Source organism: Notothenia rossii (assembly GCF_949606895.1).
Source record: "Notothenia rossii genome assembly, chromosome: 11".
NCBI classification, from domain to species: Eukaryota; Metazoa; Chordata; class Actinopteri; order Perciformes; family Nototheniidae; genus Notothenia; species Notothenia rossii.
In genome coordinates this window covers 43,280,730-43,301,087 of record NC_136910.1, presented here as the reverse complement: position 1 = coordinate 43,301,087, position 20,358 = coordinate 43,280,730, and the positions used below count along the sequence as shown (strand labels likewise).

At 43.6% G+C, this 20,358-nt stretch overlaps 1 protein-coding gene across 2 annotated transcripts; it reads left to right on the top strand.

Moving 5' to 3' along the window:
- The first annotated feature begins 1,177 nt into the window (after positions 1 to 1,177).
- On the top strand, positions 1,178 to 9,915 carry tbx3a (T-box transcription factor 3a). Of its 2 annotated transcripts, none has more exons than XM_079659166.1 (7): positions 1,178 to 2,280; positions 3,444 to 3,711; positions 4,263 to 4,409; positions 5,263 to 5,339; positions 5,913 to 6,070; positions 6,501 to 7,135; positions 8,094 to 9,915. In XM_079659166.1, exons 1-7 carry the CDS (start codon positions 1,889 to 1,891, stop codon positions 8,523 to 8,525), a joined length of 2,109 nt encoding a protein of 702 aa, XP_079515292.1. In that variant the 5' UTR covers positions 1,178 to 1,888; the 3' UTR covers positions 8,526 to 9,915. The 2 variants fall into 2 exon arrangements, with proteins under 2 accessions (XP_079515292.1, XP_079515291.1); XM_079659165.1 differs by having other exon boundaries at positions 1,180 to 2,280; positions 3,444 to 3,726.
- Positions 9,916 to 20,358: the final 10,443 nt, after the last annotated feature.

Genomic DNA, 20,358 nt, shown 5'->3' with positions numbered 1-20,358 from the left:
CAGATAGAAGTAAAAATGATATTATACATTACACTTGATGCAGCCTGTGCAAGTGTCACTGTGGAGATTATGAGTTAAATTGAATACTATCCCATACAGTTGTGCCAGTAAAGCGTGCTAAATGTAACAACATAATTGATTGGTATGATTCAAAACACCAAATTGGATAAAACATGAGCACCAGTGAACACATCCTGATTTTCTCTTATTTGTGTGTGTCCAGGCTACAAGCTCATAGTCTTGTAAAATTACATTTCAAGTCCAAATTTTAAAAATCCACTATAGACTTGAAGGCATGGCCACCCATCCAAACCTTCATCAGTTATATGTATTTCATCAATAAAAGAAAGTACCTCTTTAAGATACACAACCTTAACTGACTTCACTCACAGAGACTCAAATAGGCTGCAGAAGGAAAGTTGTAATTAAGAGCTAATAGCGTGAGTCAAAAACATCCAAGGGGCCAATTTAGTAAAAGAAAATACAAATAAATAGACATTACACCCATAACTTTAATAAAATCAAAATACATTAAGTTTATATATATCTAAAATAAACACTTTTACGTTTAAGCATCTGCATCACATTCTCACATGAGTTTATCATGGAGCGCCTCATCCCGTCACCCGCTCATATTTCCCTGCTATGATCTGAAAGAGGGGTGTTACAGGAAATGTTGTCTATACTCGGCTGCTTTTCGCCGCTGTTAAATCTCCACAAACGAACAAGACAGCGATTTGAATACGGTTAGATCATTTAATAAATATAGAAATATGAATGAATAAAAGTATGATCGCGATATTCAACTCATAAGGATATATTATGGAACGGAGAAGGAAGTCAAAAGCCCGACAAGATCACAGCATCTCGCCGACAAAGCCAGCTGGTTTCCCGGCTTGGCCGGTCTGCTCTCTCCCCTTCGCTGGGTCTCACAGACCGACCGATAGCGCAACCTCTATAACGATGTTGACATATTCACACAACACTGACTGGGGCAGAGTGGTGTTTCACGGTAAAGCCCTTTTGAGTTTCCAAACACCTTTTTATAAGTCCGAAGTCTGTCCCCTCCACCCGACCTGTTAAAACCACGCCTACGCAGCCACACAATTGGTCCGAAAGCGTCAAAGAGCCAATCAAACGCCGCGCTGCTACTCGTAACATGCAACACATCCATACAGTATGAAGCCCTATGGGCCACAGAGGCGCTAGGAAAATCACGGAGCTGGGACCTTACCACCTCTCTCTCTCTCTCTCCCTGGCCGTCAGCGGACCCCTTTCTCTGCACACGTCTTTCTCTGAAATGTGTGTGTGCGTGAAAGAGAGAGGAGGAATAAAGTGTGTGTGTGCGTGTGAGGGTGCAAGTCCGGAGCAAGTAAAGGCAGGGGGATTATTCGGCGCAATCGAAATATTTCAACACGTCGCCCTCGCTGCAGGACTGAAGCCAATAAGAAGGAACGCATTTTAACAGGAATGCCGATATTGTAAACAGCAGCAGAAGAGAAAGAATGCACTGCAGTCAATTAAGTGACTCACCCAAGTTGGTTTAATTCGCCTAATGTCCGCAAGCCAGCGAGACACAGAAAGGGTGTCCGATGCGCGTCAAGCTCTGAAGAAAATCGGTCTCGCAGCACTTGTGAAGAAGAATGGACAACATTTTTACATTTCTACTTCCATACTGTTGATCATAACGCTTTCCTGACAACTTGTGAACAATAAGTGGATGCTTATTTCTGCAGAGCTGAAGGAGACATTTCCCAAACTTTTCAACTTAAACTTAATTTGTGCTCCTTTTTTATTTTGTCTACATTTGCAATAGCCTACGCTTGTTCGCTAGTTCACTGTTGGTAGAAATATTGTTCTATCGTCAACAGTTTTAGACTGCTCTTGGATGAACTTCCTGATGAGAGATCCAGTCATACAGGGATCAAGTATGGCATATCATCCCTTTATGCCTCACCGGGGTCCGGAATTTGCCATGAGTGCAATGCTGGGTCACCAGCCTCCTTTCTTCCCGGCTCTGGCTCTCCAGCACGGCGGCTCCCTCTCCCTGCCGGGCGGCCTGGGAAAGCCGATCATGGACCAGCTGATGGGAGCCGCGGAGTCCGGCCTACACTTCTCTTCGCTGGGGCACCAGGCTGCGGCCGCACACCTCCGGCCTATGAAGACCCTGGAGCCCGAAGAAGAGGTGGAAGACGACCCTAAAGTTCACCTAGAAGCCAAGGAGCTTTGGGAACTCTTCCACAAGAGAGGCACCGAGATGGTGATCACAAAATCCGGAAGGTGAAACAGATTTTGTTTGGGTTCATCCAAAAAATGTAATATATTATCTGACATGCAGAAGTCTGCTATGTGTATTGATAATTCATAATGGAGGGATTTGCTATTTCACATAGACACATACATATATATTTATACATGCCATTTGGAGTTATCTGTAAATCTCAACACATCCTCTTGATATCTCATGCAACGCTCTCGAGCATGTTTATCAGCCTAATATGTATCAAATTGTTCTTGAATTGCATCATAATTGTCTCAAAATTGTCATGTAGATATGACGTTTATTACACTCAATTATGTTTTCACAACACTATAACACATGACCCCAAATGAAATCATGGATATACATTCTGTATAGCTTGATAGAAAAACTATTTGCTTACCTTAACACTTACACACATGTCTTTAATAATAAGGAATCAAATGTTAGCTGTAATGTATTGTAAAATAAAAGGGTCTTGTATCTGCTGTATTATTAATATTAAGCCTATCAATGACACTACTTTCAAATTCACGGATCTTGAGATTTTATCATAGGCCTATAAACATTTGTCTTGCTTGCTTATAATCCTAGTATAATTGTAATTGTAGATTTTTTTTTTATGCCCGTTCTGTCCAAACGTTACATTGATTTATTTGTCCACTGAAATGTCAATTTTGAGTGTGTGGAGCTTTGAATAAATTATTATCGTCATCATCAGACTGACAAAGATGGCTGCTGTAGTCTGCTGTGTGTGTGCATGTAGGCCTTTGGAGGCATTAAACATCCAGACACCACCTAAACAGCGCTGACGTGTCTACGGCTAATCAGGATATAGAAGAACAATAATACACGTATTTGTTTACTCATCTTCTTATTCGCGAGACACGTTTTCGGCTGACTTTGCTTTCTTTAGCAGATACACTGAGAGCAGGCTGATGGCTACCAATAACTTGTCAAATTAATACAACAAACTTGTTTAAAGTTGCTTCCAAATGTAAGATTACATGTTAAAGAAAATCGGCAATCATTTTGTAATCGTCCATACTTTTTAGGGAAAAATAATGTAGCCTATAGATGTATATCTTCAAAAATACGACAGCACTTTTCTTTATACCGTTGAATAATTTAACCATGTTTCTATTTGACACTGACACTGATCACTTATTTTCTTTTGTCACAGGCGAATGTTCCCCCCGTTCAAAGTGAGGTGCACTGGTCTGGACAAAAAGGCCAAATATATTCTCTTGATGGACATTGTTGCAGCCGACGACTGCAGATATAAATTTCATAACTCCCGCTGGATGGTGGCAGGGAAGGCAGACCCCGAAATGCCAAAGAGGATGTACATTCACCCGGACAGTCCGGCTACTGGTGAACAGTGGATGTCTAAAGTCGTCAATTTTCACAAACTCAAGTTGACTAACAACATTTCCGACAAGCACGGATTTGTAAGTTCAACTAATGTATGTCAACTTTTTCTATTTTCACACTTACCATTTAAAGTCAATTATGTTGATAGGCTATGTGTTGATGTTTTAGTTTTTATTGAAACACAGGAAGTCACGAGTGTAATATTTATTGTTTTGAGGGAAACCTGACAGACTTTGCGCATAACTTAAAAATATTTATTTTATAATTAAAACATAATTGTAACTGAAATTATCTTGAGATCCTCTTATTTAATATAAGTATTACAATTATTAAGGAAGACAAGTAAGTCGATATCTTTATTGACGCCCATGGTATTACCAGATTTAGTAAACTGATTAAATGTTACACGATAAATCCTTTACATTATTATTTTAAAATGTTTTTTATTTTGACAGCATAATAATTTTGTATTTATCAAAGATTATTATCTATCATTTTTAACACTCAATATGTGACTTGTGTTTTCAAAAAAGACTAAGAGCATTTTAAGATGTAATGTACAGAGCTATTCTGTAAAGCCGGTGTTACTTCAATGGTTCGCTTATCATGTTGTGATTATGTGTTTCAGACCATACTCAACTCCATGCACAAATATCAGCCTCGATTTCACATTGTGAGGGCAAACGATATTCTCAAACTACCGTACAGTACCTTCAGGACATACGTTTTTCCTGAAACTGATTTCATTGCAGTGACTGCTTATCAAAATGACAAGGTAAGCACAATTATTGCTCATAGGCTTAAGGTTGTACCAGGGGTATTTTCTCAAACACAGCTTGTGTCCATTGCCCTGTCAGACGCGCTTTCCTCTGCGTCTTTCATGCACCATTTTGTTGTCATAAAATATGAAAGACGTCATATTTGTTAGAGGCTGTGAGAATGGAGATTTAGGGGGGTGGGTGGGGGGTGTTACGAGTAAGTGCCATATTCACCAGCCTGTGGTAGGAAAGTAATAATTCTGAGGAATGTTATACAGGTTGTGTCCCTTTTATTTAATCACGTGGAAGGGATTTGGCATAGACCCAGACTCACTCTCTCTCTGCATGCATGTGTGTGTATGTGCATGTGTGTGTGAGTAAAACTAAAAGGGTTGGGGGTTGAGAAAGGAGGAAAGGAAGAGAGGCAACACTGTGCGGTTGAATGGAGAAAAATAAAGAAAGGGGGAGCATGTTGGTTGTGTCAGCCTGGCTGCATGGTAACATTTTATTCTGTGAGGCATAATGGAAATCATCTCCTTTCTCTGATATTATTGTGAACACAAGGCACCCCCACCCCCACCTCATTGCAGTTAGAAGTGTGGTAGTAAAGTGGTTCAAAAGTTGTTGTTTTTGTAAAAATGCAGCAAGTTAGAATCCATTCGAAAAACGTGACAATATAAGGGCCCATGCCCTTTGTGCGCGTTTGTTGCGTTTTTGGTTTATCCAAACTAATATCGTTGTAAACGTTCAAAAACCTACAACAGTTTTTGGACTAAACTTGCAATTGTATGAAAAGTCACGTTGAATGCGAAACGTATAGGGGAGTGAAATTCATTCGCCAATATTTACGCATGATTTTAATTATTTCAGATCACCCAGCTGAAAATTGATCACAATCCATTTGCCAAAGGATTCCGTGACACGGGCAATGGGAGACGGGAAAAGAGGTAAGACAAGAAGGAAAAGTGCATTTCAAAGACGAAAAACACTTCAGATGTCTTCAGATTTATACATGGAGGCAGACGGTGATCTGTGAGGATTAAGCACGTCAAAGCTTCCTCGTTAACCCACAGGGAGTGTGGCTCTTCACAGTTTCTAATGAAAGTGCTCAAATAGGCTTACAATAAGTCCAATTGCACTGTCGGACACAGAGCAAGGAACATGGTCGTTTTTAATGCAGTTGTTTCCTTATCATCTTCACTTGCCAGCTGTTATTTTGTAACTATAAAAGTATCCCGCAACGTTGAATGTTTAAAACTACATTGCGCTTGGATCGTATCTGGCGATGTCACGTGGAAGATCGCTATACGATATAATATACGGGCCTACTGAATCAATGGCACTGTAATTGATTTGTTATTGTTACCTGCAGCATAGGTCATGTGTGTCAGTCCTAAAATTAGGAGCTCCATTATCTCAGGTATCAAATCAGCTTCCACACCACTCATCGTGCTGCTGATGTTGTTTCTGACCCGGGAGCTGTGATCGCCGCCTATAATAACCTGGGTACTTGTGCACAGGAAACAGCTGGCTCTGCAATCCATGCGTTCATACGAGGAGCAGCAGAAAAAGGAGAACGGGGCTTCAGACGACTCCTCCGGAGAGCAGGCTTCCTTTAAGTGCTTCGGCCAGGCCTCCTCCCCTGCCGTTTCTACCGCGGGCCCCCCACACCTGAAAGGTAAACTGACAGGCTTCAACAGCCAGATCGCAAGTCCTGTGTAAAGTCGTAAAAATTCTATTGTAGCAAGTTTTTTTTACAAGGCAATGTGTTGAAGAAGAGTATGTAAACTTAAGGAATCATCAACCCATTTACACACTGCTCTGCACTGAGAGGAACAGTTAAAGTACTTTAAATAGTTTTATGGTAATCTACAAATATACACAATTTAGTAGGCTACTTTAAAAAAAAAAATGCCATAGCCTAGTAATGTGTTTGCTTCTAAATATTATTGAAAACATTGAGAAACATGTGTTTTGGGTTATAATTCACCAATATGGATTACATTTGTGCAAATACTTGTTACTCAGGTATTTTTCTTGCACCTGCGAAATACATGGTTTGCCAATGTGCACAAAGTGGACTAAACATTACTCCTGTACTTTGACAGATTTCTGCGACAGCGATGAGGACAGCGACGATGAGAGCAAAGATGGACACATCAAAGATGCTCCGGACTCCAACAAGATTTCCACGACTACCAAGGATGGGAAGGATCATGAGGCGAGCCCAGCTAAGGGGCACACCTTTAGCAAAACTGACTCTAGCAGCAGGAGCCGTGACAGTGGTCCCAGGACAGAGAAAAGCCAGGCAGACTCGCGGCAAAGCCCCATCACCGTCATCTCCAGCACCACCCGCTCTGGAGAAGATCTCAAAAGCCCGAGTCTGGAACAGCCTAAAGCGGACGAGTGCAGGTCAATAGGCAAAGACAGTTTCATGCCTTTGACTGTTCAGACTGAAAGCCCGCACATGGCCCACAGCCACTTTCCTAATTTCGGATTTCCAACAGGACAACAGTTTTTCAATCACCTTGGGAGTGCGCATCCGTTTCTCTTGCACCCAAGTCAGTTCAACATGGGAGGTGCATTCTCAAACATGGCCGCGGGCATGGGGCCACTTTTGGCGGCTGTGTCAACGGGAGGGGTGAGCACCATGGACACAGCTAGCATGGCATCACCTTCGCAAAGCTTGACGGGAGCGCCAGGCCTGCCCTTTCATCTGCAGCAACATGTCTTGGCATCGCAGGTAAAACCTGTTGTTTGGGCTTAGGCCTACTCTCCGCCTCTAATGAAGCACATGTTGAGTTTTAATGTAGAGCAGCCTGTAGGCCTTGGAGGCCCATATGCCAGATTGAATATATCAGATATTTAAATACCTTTAATGCTCTCGTCATCATGTCCATGTGTGCGTTTTTAATCATAACTGAGAGAGAAAGAAAGAATGTTTGTGCGTTGTTGTGCTTGGGTTTGTTTAGCATTATTGCCATGGGCTATTGTTCAAAGTAAAGTTGGACAACTGCACTTTAACTGACTAAGCCTTCAAGTTTTATCACCCTCCTGGTTTCTCTTAGCCTTGTTTTTTTTTATAAATATCAACCATTCATAAAGAAAACATATTTTAAAGACAGACACAACAGATAGAGGTGTTTGGTAATCTTTTTGATATGAGCTCATTAAGTTAGCTAAACCACCATGGTGAATATTAAAATGCCTTAGAGAAACAACATGATGCTTTAATAGACATCAAAATTGTCTTTTTCCATTCATTGTCAATGTTGATTGCAACATCAGACGCAGTGTTTTTTTTAATTCACCAAAGCTGTTTACTGGCCGGGGTGAAGCCTTGCTTCACAATATTTTGTGAGGACTATAGATTTGTAAAAGCCTGTGTGAATGAAAGCATTGAAAACAGCCTAAACCAGATCCAACTTTTGTAGTCCTTAAACTAATGAATGAAAACAATATTGAGGGCAGGGAAATAAAAACAAGAATTGCGCAATGCAAGTCACTTTAAATCTTCGAATGTTCAAGCATGTGTTCTAGGACTTTAATCCAAACCATGCATGCAACAGGCTGTTCAAATTGTTTATCAGGTCCATCATGCATTTCTCACTGGTTTTTTCACTCTATCCTTACTTAGTTTTCGCACATTTTGTATTTGCTGCCTATTGTGTCTCACACTGAGTTTCTCAATTCCTCCACAGGGCCTTGCCATGTCTCCGTTTGGAGGTTTGTTCCCCTATCCGTACACGTACATGGCTGCAGCCGCGGCAGCCTCCTCTGCTGCGGTGCACCGGCACCCGTTCCTGAACGCAGTGCGTCCCCGACTCAGGTACAGCCCTTACTCTATCCCCATGACGGTACCGGACAGCACCCTGCTCACCATGCCCTCCATGGCCGGCGGCGGAACCGAGCTGAAAGGAAATGGCCTGGTCCCGGCCAGCCCCGTGTCTGGTATCACCCTGGATTCCACATCAGAGGTGACCAGCCACTCATCCGGCATTTCCTCCGGCTCGGTCTCCATGTCCCCAAAAACTTGCACGGAGAAAGACACAGCCAGCGAGCTGCAGAGCATCCAGCGCCTGGTCAGCGGACTGGAATCAAATCAGGACAGGCCACGGAGCGGATCCCCATAGTTTTTTTATTTGTATTTTTTTTTTTTTTAAACACACCACCTGCTTCTCGTTTCGTTATTGTCATGAAAAGGTGAAAGTGTTGACGGTGATGAAGACATTGTAGGCCACCCTTGTAGATTCATGCAGGTTTTAAAAAGAAAATACATTTTTTTTTAAAACAAAAAAAACACGAACTGTTGGACGTTTTAGTTTCTGAAATGCACTTTGGTTAATACACATCTGCTATGTATATTTTTTTCTTTTTTTCTTTTTTGTTAAATTAAACAACACTTTCATTCTGTCATTTGAATACCGTACAAGTATTGAAACTGAAAAGTTGGCATGGGTGTGACTTACACATTTAGGAGAAGTTGCTGCTGTGTCCTGTCTCCTAACTTTATTGTACACGTGGAGAAATGTGTTTTAATATGCACTCTGAATTGATTTGACGTATTTGAATTCACTACCACTCAACCTACCTTTTAAAGACTGCTGTATTTTGTTTTACACTAGTAATTGATCGATTGAACAAATGTCGCATGCCCCCTAAAAACGAAAGTTATTTTAACACTAAAAATGTAAACGAAAAGTATGACAAATATTGAGTTTGGAATATAATTAATAAAACCCATTTGCTTAGGTTTCTTCTTAATTAGGTATTCAATATTTAGAAAAAAATATTTTTTAACAACAAATAAGAACAGGCCTATTGACATTAATAGTGCTCCGAGATAAAACTATGGCCCAAGCATGCGGGATTAATCCCAAATGTACAACAGGCAAAGGGAAGCAGACATTTAAATATTCAAAAATGTAAGGTAGCATTGATTAAAGGTGTACATAGGGATATATAAAAATATTTATGTAATTATTTCATATTGTTATTTCGTGTAAATACAACGGAGTAGTTTGTTTCTAGGGATCTGTTCTTAATTTATTGTCGATATACCTGTGTAAAGATAGTTTGTGGGCTATTATCCTTCTGTTGCCATCTGCATTTATACCCCTCTTAAAATAAGGACTTTATCCCTCCCCAAATATCCACTAAGCTATAGTTATTCACACTCATGTGCCATTGTATTTTCATTTGTTGTCCCCGTGTGTGAAGTGCTACTGTTTTAAAACGAATGAAAAAGCGACAACGCACTGCACCAATGGCTTGAAAAAAAAAATTATTTTCCTGAGAAGAGCAAGAGAAGTGTCGTTGAAGTGTGAAAAAAAAGTGGGCAATTTTTTTTCTGTTATTAAAATACTTTGCGAACCTGATCGTACAAGTGCCGCATAATCGAAAATATGAAGGTCTCTTTTGTGTTTCTTAAGTTGTAAATGGGTTATGTTGTATTGGAGTTATGTCTAGTTTACAACATCGACATCGTGTTCTTGAAAGTTTCAATAAAATATTGAAATGCCACTTCTTACTTTGTGTCCTTCGCTTTAACCGTACATGTGATAATGACAGAAATATTTTTAAATCAGCTGATTTAAGGCTGGCATTAAAGGACAAATCGCTTAATCTTGCAAATAAGAGTGCCACCATGTTTCTACTCGCTTTTGAGAGGCGATGAAAGTTTCTAACTCCACTTCAGTAAACTCATGTGGAGATACTCCTCTGGGCTGTGTTCAAAGAGTCCAATTAAGATAACACAGGGAGAAGCAAAGACCCTCTAAACTCCGGAGATCATACCTGGGATTCCTACCTGGACAAGGGGCCCCGCACTATAATTCATGTTTTTTTTCCTTTATTGGTCTCATTGGCGTCAATTGTAAGGTAGGGCATTTAGCCTAGAGTTACAGTTTTAGTGATAATGGAAAGAAAAATGAAAGGTAACAAATCCTTAAATGTACTTGTAATTTATTTCAAAAAATTACATACAAGAAGCATTCTGGCCAACATGTATTCTGAGGTGAGTTGTTTAGGTTTAACGCATAAACCAAATAGTAATTAGAGGTCAACCAAAAGTTATAGCTCTCATGCATCAGTATATGTGGTTTTAAAGTTGAAAAGTGACAGTATGAGGACTCAAATTTGAGATGTTTGAAGGGACAGCATCGCCTGCTGAAGACTTGCTGCTTTGGGCCAGAGTAAAACCTGAAAGGACCATAAAATTCCCTTGATTACCCTCTGTATTGCACCTCGAGTCATGAGTTTATCTACACCATATCTTTATTTGTACATTGTCTGGTTAATGTGTAGCAAGCCTGGCGCTAGTGATTAGGTGTATACATGACACAAACTGTCTCAATTGGTCTGTCTTATTGCTCACCTGGCGCCCTCGATGAGCATATCTTCCATTTTATTGCACGGAAGGCGACAATACGTCTGTAATCAAACCGAGAGACAACGCCCCCAAGCGGCTACAGTGCCTCATTCTACCACTGAGTACAACAAACCAAAGCACAGATCCTGGGTTAGAATACACACTGATAAACGACTGTCACCTCGTAGAAATTATTTAAATGTGCGGTACTGTATTTACATATAAAGCACTGATTTACTTCTTATAACTTAAGGCTAAAACAAACAGCCTCCCATCATATTTAAATAAATAAATATTATGCTGGTGAACATCCCAATGGCCTGATCCTACAAATATATATGGCCTGAAAATATGTATGCAAGTAAGCAAGTTATGCTCAAATTGTATTAGAAGAAGAAGATGAAGAAAGTCTGTTATGTAAACTGTGCCAATATTTATGGCTCTGATTAATGGAAACTTTCCAAACATTATAATTCATACAACATGTTTCAATATAAAGGCCTGGGTTGCTAATTATCAGGCTTCGACCTTAAAATAAAGTAGTACAACATTAAAGGGGGGAAAAAGCTGAAGGTCTATAATATTTTTTGATCTGCTAATTTTCACGGTGTTTATGTGGCCTCCTTATGTTGCGTGTACTTTATTTTACATGTTGTGCTTCAGCGTTGCATCTGTTCGCTTTCAGTAGGGTTATAACACGTCATCAAACTTTTAAAAAATCTAGCTTCAAAAGCCTGAATTTATGACAATTTTTTCTGGTTGGCAATTTAAAGAACAAGTCTCCTGCGTCGGCCTTTAGCCTTTGGATTGATGTTGAAAGCAGGATTACCGGCCTGTATAACAGGTAGCTGTATCTATGGCGTCTGTCACCGGTCAGGGGCGCCATCTAGTGGCAGTTGCATATACAGTAATCCTAAATGATAGAACAAATCTTTTACTGCACCCATATCTATTTTAAACTTGACTGTCCTACAATTTGGCTATATCTGTTATTCGTTGAAAATCACCTACACATTTGTTTTGTCATATGCAGTGTCACTTATTGTTCAAAATGTTCAGTGTGTTGTGTATCAAAATAGGAAACTGTTATTTATATATGATAAACCCATTAAATAAATGAATTAAACAGATAATGAAGAAACAATGCAACATGCAGCTTTACAAAGCGGAATACGAATAATGCGCCTTTAAAAAAAAGTTATTCAACACAGAATAAACTATAGGTTACTTACGTAACCCCAGTTCTCAGAGTAACATGAAGTGAGATGTCTCAGTATGGGATGCGCCTCAACGCGTATGCAAACAGAAGCATCAATCTCATTACGCCAATCCTGATTGGCTGGTGATCTTGACGTCTACGTCAGGGAATCCACCCACCCTATAAGTAGCTTGCGCTACGACGCAGAGTCATTCAAAATAAGCACCTCTTCTCGCTTCGCCTTAGCAAGAAGGGCCGTCTGGTGAGACATCTCACTTCATGTTACTCTGAGAACTGGGGTTACGTAAGTAACCTATAGTTCTCATTCATAACACTCCGTTCGATGTCTCACTATGGGATATTGAAACTCCCGTATTGCTAGACATGCTTCTCTCGAAAATCACCAAAACAACCAGAACTTAACAGGTAGAACCCTGTCTCAACACGGGGCCCAGCACTGCGCGGGCCACACTTGGAGCAGAGACGTCTAGCCTGTAAAAGCGGACAAAAGTGAGCATTGAGGACCAGCTCGCTGCTGCACAAATGTCTTGGATGGAAACACCCTTGAACAAAGCCCAGGATGTAGCCAGTCCACGAGTAGAATGAGCACACAGGCCCGTTGGTGCCTGCAAACCCTGACTCGTATAAGCCAGAGCAATCACTTCCACAATCCAGTGGGAGAGCCGTTGCCTGGTAACGGGCTTGCCCTTCTGAGGGTTAGCCCAGGATATAAAGAGTTGGTCATTGCAACGAAACTCTTTTGACCTGTCCATATAGGTGCGTAAAGCCCGAACTGGACACAGCAAATTCGGCCGCTGTTCCTCAGAGGAACACAGCGGCGGAGGAAATGCCACAATGTCAATGGGGGTACATGAGCCAACCACCTTAGGTATAAGGGCAGGGTTGGGCTTCAGCAACACTCTCGTTTGCCCCGGGGCAAACTGAGTGCATGAAGGATGTACAGAGAGTTCATGAATGTCACTGACTCGCTTGGCAGATGCCAGAGCCAGTAACAGCACTGTCTTCAGTGACAGGTGCTTCATGTCAGCTTCTTCCAGGGGTTCAAATGGAGGTCGAGTGAGCCCATCTAAAACCACTGCCAAGTCCCATAAGGGCACCAGTGACCTGGAAACAGGGAGGAGCCTGCGAGCCCCTTTCATAAAACGACAGACCAAAGGATGTTGGCTAGGCGTCTTTCCCTCAAAGCCCACATGGCATGCAGCAATAGCAGCCAGGTACACTTTGATCGTAGAGAAAGCTCTGTGTTTATCAATTAGATCCTCTAGAAATGATAAAATCACCCCGACAGGACCTAGAAAAGAGATGTGTCCTTTTTGAAGGCAACACTCCTCAAACACTCTCCACTTACAGTCATAGAGAGACCTGGTGGAGGAAGCTCTTGCACTCTGAATAGTGTTTATCACCTTCTGAGGGAGCCCCACTGTATTCAGATTGTACCACTCGCGGGCCAGGCCCATAGTGCCAAGCGCTCCGGGTGTGGGTGAAAGATCGTCCCCCCCGCCTGAGGCAGTATGTCCCTGCGTAGTGGGAGCTGCCACGGCTGCCCGCACAGCAGCTGATATATTGCAGGCCAGTGCTGAGCTATCAGGATCAGTGTGTGGCGTTGTTCTCTCACTCTGGCCAGAGTTGGGGGTATCAGAGCCAGGGGTGGGAACGCATACAGAAGGACCGGAGGCCAAACGTGCGCGAGCGCGTCCACGCCTAACGGTGCGTTTAAATCGCGCATTGAAAAGAACAGCTGACATTGAGCATTTTCTTTTGATGCGAACAGATCTACCGCGGCTCGGCCGTAACGCACCCACAGCTGACTCACAACCATTGGATGTAGAATCCAGTCTGCATATAGTGGTGCACCTCTGGACAGCAGATCTGCCCCGAGGTTCATCACTCCTGGTACGTGCGTCGCTCTCAGAGAGAGGAGACGTCCGCAGCTCCATAAGATCAGTTTGCGTGCCAGCATGTGTAACTGGAGAGAACGCAAACCCCCTTGGCGGTTTATATACGATATTGTGGTCGTGTTGTCTGTCCTCACAAGGACATGATGTCCTCTGAGAAAAGGCAGAAAGTATTTTAGGGTGAGGAACACCGCTAAAAGCTCCAGATAACTTATGTGTGACCGTTGTAGGTCTCTGCTCCAGAGACCCCTCACAGGTTGACCTTTGTATATACCCCCCCAGCCCGTCAGACATGCGTCTGTGGTGACCACCTTCCGCGATAGGACAGCATCCATAGGCACGCCCCGTACTAGAAAAGTCGGGTGTAGCCAGTGGCGCAGTGCCATTATGCATTTCATAGTGACCATCACTCTCCGCGCGCCATGACGTGCGGGGTCCAGTCTGAGGGCAGCTACCCCGCGCTGAAACTCCCTCATGTGTAAGCGTCCCAGTCGTACCACCAGGACGGCTGACGCCATGAGCCCCAGTAACCGCAGACATGATCTGAAGAGAACATATTTGCGTAACCGGAAATGAGCGAGGCAAGCTCTGAAGGCTTTCACTCTTTCTGCTGACAGGCGGGCTGTAAAGGGCACCGAATTCAGGTGCAGGCCCAGGAAGAGTACAGTCTGGGCTGGGGACAACATGCTCTTTTCTTTGTTTATTACGAAACCCAGATCGAGCAGGTGTTTTACGAGGACATTCGTCTGCGTAATAGCCTCTTGCTCCGACTGTGCGAGAAGCAGCCAGTCGTCCAGATAAGTTTCCAAGCGAATACCCTGTTGTCTAAACGGGGCTATCGCGGCTTCCGTACACCGTACAAACACTGGCGGGCTGAGAGACAGACCGAAGGGAAGGACTCTGTACTCGTAACAGACACCCTTGAAAGGCGAACCTCAGATATTTCCTGTGTGGGTAATATACTGGGATGTGGAAATACGCATCTTTCAGGTCGACTGATGTGAACCAGGCGTTCTGGCGCACGAGACGCAACAGAGATGTGTGAGTGAGCATTCTGAATTTGTATCTTTTGAGATATTTCTTCAGAGCTCTCAAATCTAGTATAGGCCGAATTCCGTTCCCTCCCCGTTTGGGAACGAGGAAATACTTGGAATAAAAGCCGCTCTGACTCTGTTCGGCGGTTATTATCGATATAGCCTTCTTTTCTAGTAGCGAGAAAATCTCTTGCTCTAGAATATGGGTCGACTCTCCCCGGGCTTGTGAATACAGAATGCCCGAGAAGCGAGGGGGGGTGACAGCGAATTGGAACCTGCAGCCCCGTGTTAATGTCTTGAAAACCCAAGCAGAATCTGTGAGCACTTTTCGCTTCTTAAAGCGAGCGGAGATGTCACATCTCTGTCGTCTGCCCTCTGTGTCTTTATTTGTTGTGTTATGGGGCCCTCTAGTGTCTGAACACGGTGGTACCCCGGGTTGACAACCCCGGCCGAAACTGCGCATGCGCGTGGCGGTGGTGCCTTCACAATCCCTTCTAATGTCTGCCTTTTGAGAGAGGCCCGTAGCCGCTCTCAAAAGAGGGGTAGACGACAGACTGTTTATTATTTTTATTGTTTTTCTTTTCATTTTTATTGACTGCGCCCTTGGCTTCAAGCCTGGAAACGACAGTGGAAAATGATTTATTACAAAACAATAATGATGACAGGTGTTTGTGTGACTTAAACAGGCAGCATAACTTGCTGTCTTTGATGTTAAGTCCATTTCCCTTATGGCACGAACTTGAGGATGACGTTCTGGCATCACTCGAGGCGGCGGGAAGATGGGGGCATGATGGCAACCCGAAAACACATGAGCATCTAACACTGGAACTGTTCTGGAGCTGGGGAACAGTGAACTTCCAGCTCTCTCGTCGAGGAGAGGAGGCTGTCAGGCCGCCCGCTTCTTCTTCCTCGCCTGGTGGCTGAAAACCTGGGTCGGCTGTGTCTGAGCGACAGCTGCCGGAACCGGAGAACTTCTTGGCCAGCTCATCCTCGCCTCGTGCCTGGTGTGGGGACCCGGAACGGGCTGTGGTCTCTGCTGCTTCGGTATCTTGAACCAGGCAGGACGTGAGGCAGCTTGAGTGAAGGCCTGCCGCGGGACCGTTGAAGGTGGCGGCTGGACCCTTCGGGGGAGACAGAGCTGGAGAGCCTCGTCTTCCTTCTTTTTTGATTCGCATCTCGGCTGCATCGAAGCTAGAGCGGAGCCAAATATGCCCTCGGCAACAATAGGCATGTCCAGAACATCCTCTTTTTCTCGGTCTGGAAGGTTCGTCAGGTTGAGCCACCTGGCTCTCTCCTGTACCACCATAATTCCCAGTGCTTTGCCCGTGGCTTGGACTGCACAGCGCTGCACACGGAGGCAAATGTCTGTGATCGCTGCGATCTCGTCCCACACGGCAGGCTCAGGTTTGCTCGACAAGTCTTCGCAGAGCTCCGCCTGGTAGGCGGTCAGCAGCGAGGAGATGTTGAGTGCCCTGGCGGACAAAACTGCGGCTTTATAGGCCCGTTCGGTCATCGCTGACTGAAAACGGTCCGCCTTTGCCGGTAGCGTGGGGTTCCTGCTCGGTGTCGAAGCCAGCCTCGGTTGGAGGTGGGCTGCCACCAGCGGTTCCATGGGCGGCATGCGGAGCAGGCCGAGCCTCTCCATACCGTCACAGTCCAGGGAGGAGGTATCCTGGATTGGGGCCTTGGTGCTGAAAGGGCGGTCTCTCCACGAGACCGACACCTCGTCCAGCATCTCCGGAAAGACTGGAAGGAGCTGCCTCTTCGTCCTCGCTGCTTGGAGCAATTACTTCCCCTCGTAGCGAGATCTGGAGGTCTCCTTGGCCACTTCAGGCCATGGGATGTCCAGCCTGGACGCAGCGCGTTGACACATGGCCTGCAAGTCCATACTTAGGCAGGGCGAAGCTGGTGTGCTTTCGCCCGGGAGAGCGGACATCGCTCCCTGCTTTGCAGCCTGAGCCGATGAAACGAAGATGTCATCCGAGTGCTCATCCGAGTCGGACAGGAGGAACTCAGAGGCATCCTCTTCTTCCTCCATATAGTCCAACTCCAGGACATCCTCCGCGGGTGGAACCATGGTGAGGTCCAGTTGGGAGCCCCAGCTTGACACAGCGCGGGGCACCGCTCTCGCGGCTCTTGTCGCCACTGGACCCCAGGCTGACACGGCGCGGGGCTCCGGTTCAGCGGCTGCCGCTGTTATTGAGCCCCAGCCTGACACAGCGCAGGGCTCAATCTCTGCGGCGGACGCCACCATGTCTTGATTGCCTACCGGCGAATCAGCGGACATGAGGGGGTCCTGTCCCGACAAGCTAGCTTGGCGTGCTAGCCGTCGGCGGAAGCTCTTAATGGTGAAGTGGGCACAATACTCGAACGAGCCGGGGTTATCGATAGCCTCCTGGGCGTGTTCCAGCCCGAGGCAGGACGAGCAGACCTGGGGTGAGTCTGTGCCTGAGATCTTAAACCTGCAGCCGCATAGCCGAGCCTCCGAGTCCCTGACTCCTCTGGTGTGAGGGAGAGAAGGGTCCATCTTTGTTCGCCGGGTGTCGGCGTGGAGAGGACACGCTAGTTACTGAGAAAAAAATCCAAGCTTGTCATTAATCCGAAAGTAAAAAGCGACGGCGTAGATTTTATTCTTTAAAGAATATTAACTGGTGTGTTAATACCTTTTGTTTTTATCTCCGTCTCCTCTGGTGTGAGAGAGAAAAGAGAACGTCCTCGCTACCGTGGTGTCGGTGTGGAGGGAAGAAAAGCAAGCAACAGTTATGTTACTAGCTTGAAGAAAAAATCAAACCTTACCGTAATTTCGAAAGAAAGAAACGGCGAGGCAGATTACAATATTAACTGGTGTGTTAATATTGTTCAGTCTTTTTGCAAAGCAAAAGGGTAACCGGCAAGCACCCGTCGACCGAATGTTAGCTTTTGGTTCATTCTGTGGAACGTTAAGGTAGCCCGGCTACTGATAATTCGAGATGTGCTCTGAAGCGGGAAGAGGTGTTTGAATGACGCTGCGTCGTAGCGCAAGCTACTTATAGGGTGGGTGGATTCCCTGACGTAGACGTCAAGATCACCAGCCTATCAGGATTGGCGTAATGAGATTGATGCTTCTGTTTGCATACGCGTTGAGGCGCATCCCATAGTGAGACATCGAACTGAGTGTTATGAATGAGAACTCAAAATGTGGCCTGCCATATCAATAACTGTAATTAATGTATTATTATACTGTCTGCTATGATGGTGTTAAAAGAGAGGTGCCGGCCAATCTTTCAGAAGTAGATATGCCTTTTCACAAATTAACTATCTACTAGTACAAATAGAAAGTTTAATTGCGTGATGAAGCGTGAAATGTGTTTTGTTATAGATGTTTTCTGTTTCATCAACTTGCATACCAAGAATGTGTTTCAACATGATCTCTGATTTGAGATGCTGAGTGGATCATAAATTACACAAGGGCTAGGTGTGTCTCTCTGTGTGTGTGTGTGTGTGTGTGTGTGTGTGTGTGTGTGTGTGTGTGTGTGTGTGTGTGTCTTCTTTTTTTTTTTGTTAAATGTTTTCATTAGGGTTTCTAGAAGAGCATACTGATTTGCTTTGATCATGTTGCATCTATTAGATTTCTTTATTGTGACTCAGTTTAAAATATAATTCTGGTTGCAGAGGTTTAAAAAGACAAAGAGTGTCCAATCACTGTACATAAAGCCTCAAACCTTGAAACTACCGGAAGTCAAAAGTCCGATTTGCCTTTAAAATAAACTAAATGTCTTGAGGTGAGGTTCTCCATTTACGGTAAGTACTTTAACAATGTGTTATATTCACTACAATTTATGTTTTGCATAGAAATGTATACCTGCACCAACAATAAACACTTACACGTACAGAGAGGTGATAAACCAACATTTAGCAAGATACTTTATTGAACCCAAATTGGGAAATGTAGTATTTTATAACTATCACCTTAAGAGTGAGTGAATCTGTAATAAACTGACATAACAAAAGAAACAATACACTGCTGGCTCAGAGTCTGTTGGGACCAATGGGCTGCTTAGCTTTTAAACCTTTCCATAGCTGGATGGCAAATACTCTGTAGGTGTGGCAGTCTGTTTAGAGCACCTGCAGTATGTTAACAATGTGTTGTTAATCCTACAGTTGGCATGCAAGTAGACATGCTTATGATCCTGCTAGAGGATTATTTATAGTTTACACAAGTACACACGCACACGCACACACAGTTTTTCTGTGATGTGATAAATAATCAATGATGACCAGAAGAGGAAGACAGACAGAGTTGTCCTTAATATGTAAGCATCCTGGCATTTTCTCTTTCAGCATTCTGTCTGTTAGGCTATGTGAATTACTTCCATTGCCCTGCAGCTCACCAGTATATGGAGCGACAGCACACTCTAGTGTGCAAAGAGTATTACTACGAGATACATCTGTATATTGTTTTTGTTAGCTGAATAAAAATGTGACTGGTTAGACAATACATTGTGTTTCGTTGAATGAGAAATGTATTAAGGGCTTCATTTATCTTCTTAATTTATTATCACTTTGAACATGCTAACTCTACAAATGGAGGTGCAGGGTTTAAAGTTCCCAGTTGTGGTGTGACAAATCACTCCTGACAGCTGGCGTTAAAATATGTAGCTGATAAATGCTAAGGGTTCATTAAAATGTCATAATTAAACTCACTAAATACAAAAAATGTCAGCATATTTTATATTGAATAGCATGTCCTTTATTGTTATAGCAAGTCTGCATGATGCAAATGTGCAAACACATGTATTGCTATAAAATAAAGTAAGTTTCCGTTGTTATTTTCAGCGTAATCTGAATGTTAAGCTCTTCTACACTTTCTTAAATATTCAGATAACTATTATGATTATAATTGCTGTTAATATCTCTGAACCTAGATTTCAACTTTATTTGAAATTGTTCTGTATACATAGATTTATGTGAATGTAATTATTTACTTAGAGACGCAAATCATTTTTGCAAAGGCCAAATCATGAAAAAGTAGAAATGACATCTTAAAGTGTGAAACTATAAGTAATGTGAATAAGATCTACAGGATATTTCAGAGTCTAGGTGAGGTGTCGCCTGAAGGAAAAAGAGAGCCTGTGTGTCAGGACTAAAATAACATCAAGCGGAAAGGTGATAATGAAGCTAAGGGTTTCAAAGACGTTGTGGAATGAAAGCATGGTTTCCGTGTGTGTGATTGTTTGTTTTACTTTCACAAGCCCAGGAGGAGTAAAGCAGACTTTGGTGTAGTGCGAAGGTGAGGCTCAAAGTGTCACTTCGGAGGCATCTGCAACTCACCGACATGTCTACCTGTCACTCAGAGAAATTCTCCATCTCTGTTTCTGTCAGCTCTTATTCATAAACCACAACCCTGTGGCTGCTAGGTATGTTGGCTCGCTAAAGGACATGATAGTGCAAGAATCCGAAGCTGAATCT

Bases quoted from the DNA above. Each gene is read 5' to 3' on its own strand.
- tbx3a (XM_079659165.1), top strand. From the start codon at position 1,889: ATGAACTTCCTGATGAGAGATCCAGTCATACAGGGATCAAGTATGGCA. The intron at 4,410-5,262 runs GTAAGCACAATT...TAATTATTTCAG, and splicing joins CTGCTTATCAAAATGACAAG to ATCACCCAGCTGAAAATTGA. The intron at 7,136-8,093 runs GTAAAACCTGTT...ATTCCTCCACAG, and splicing joins AACATGTCTTGGCATCGCAG to GGCCTTGCCATGTCTCCGTT.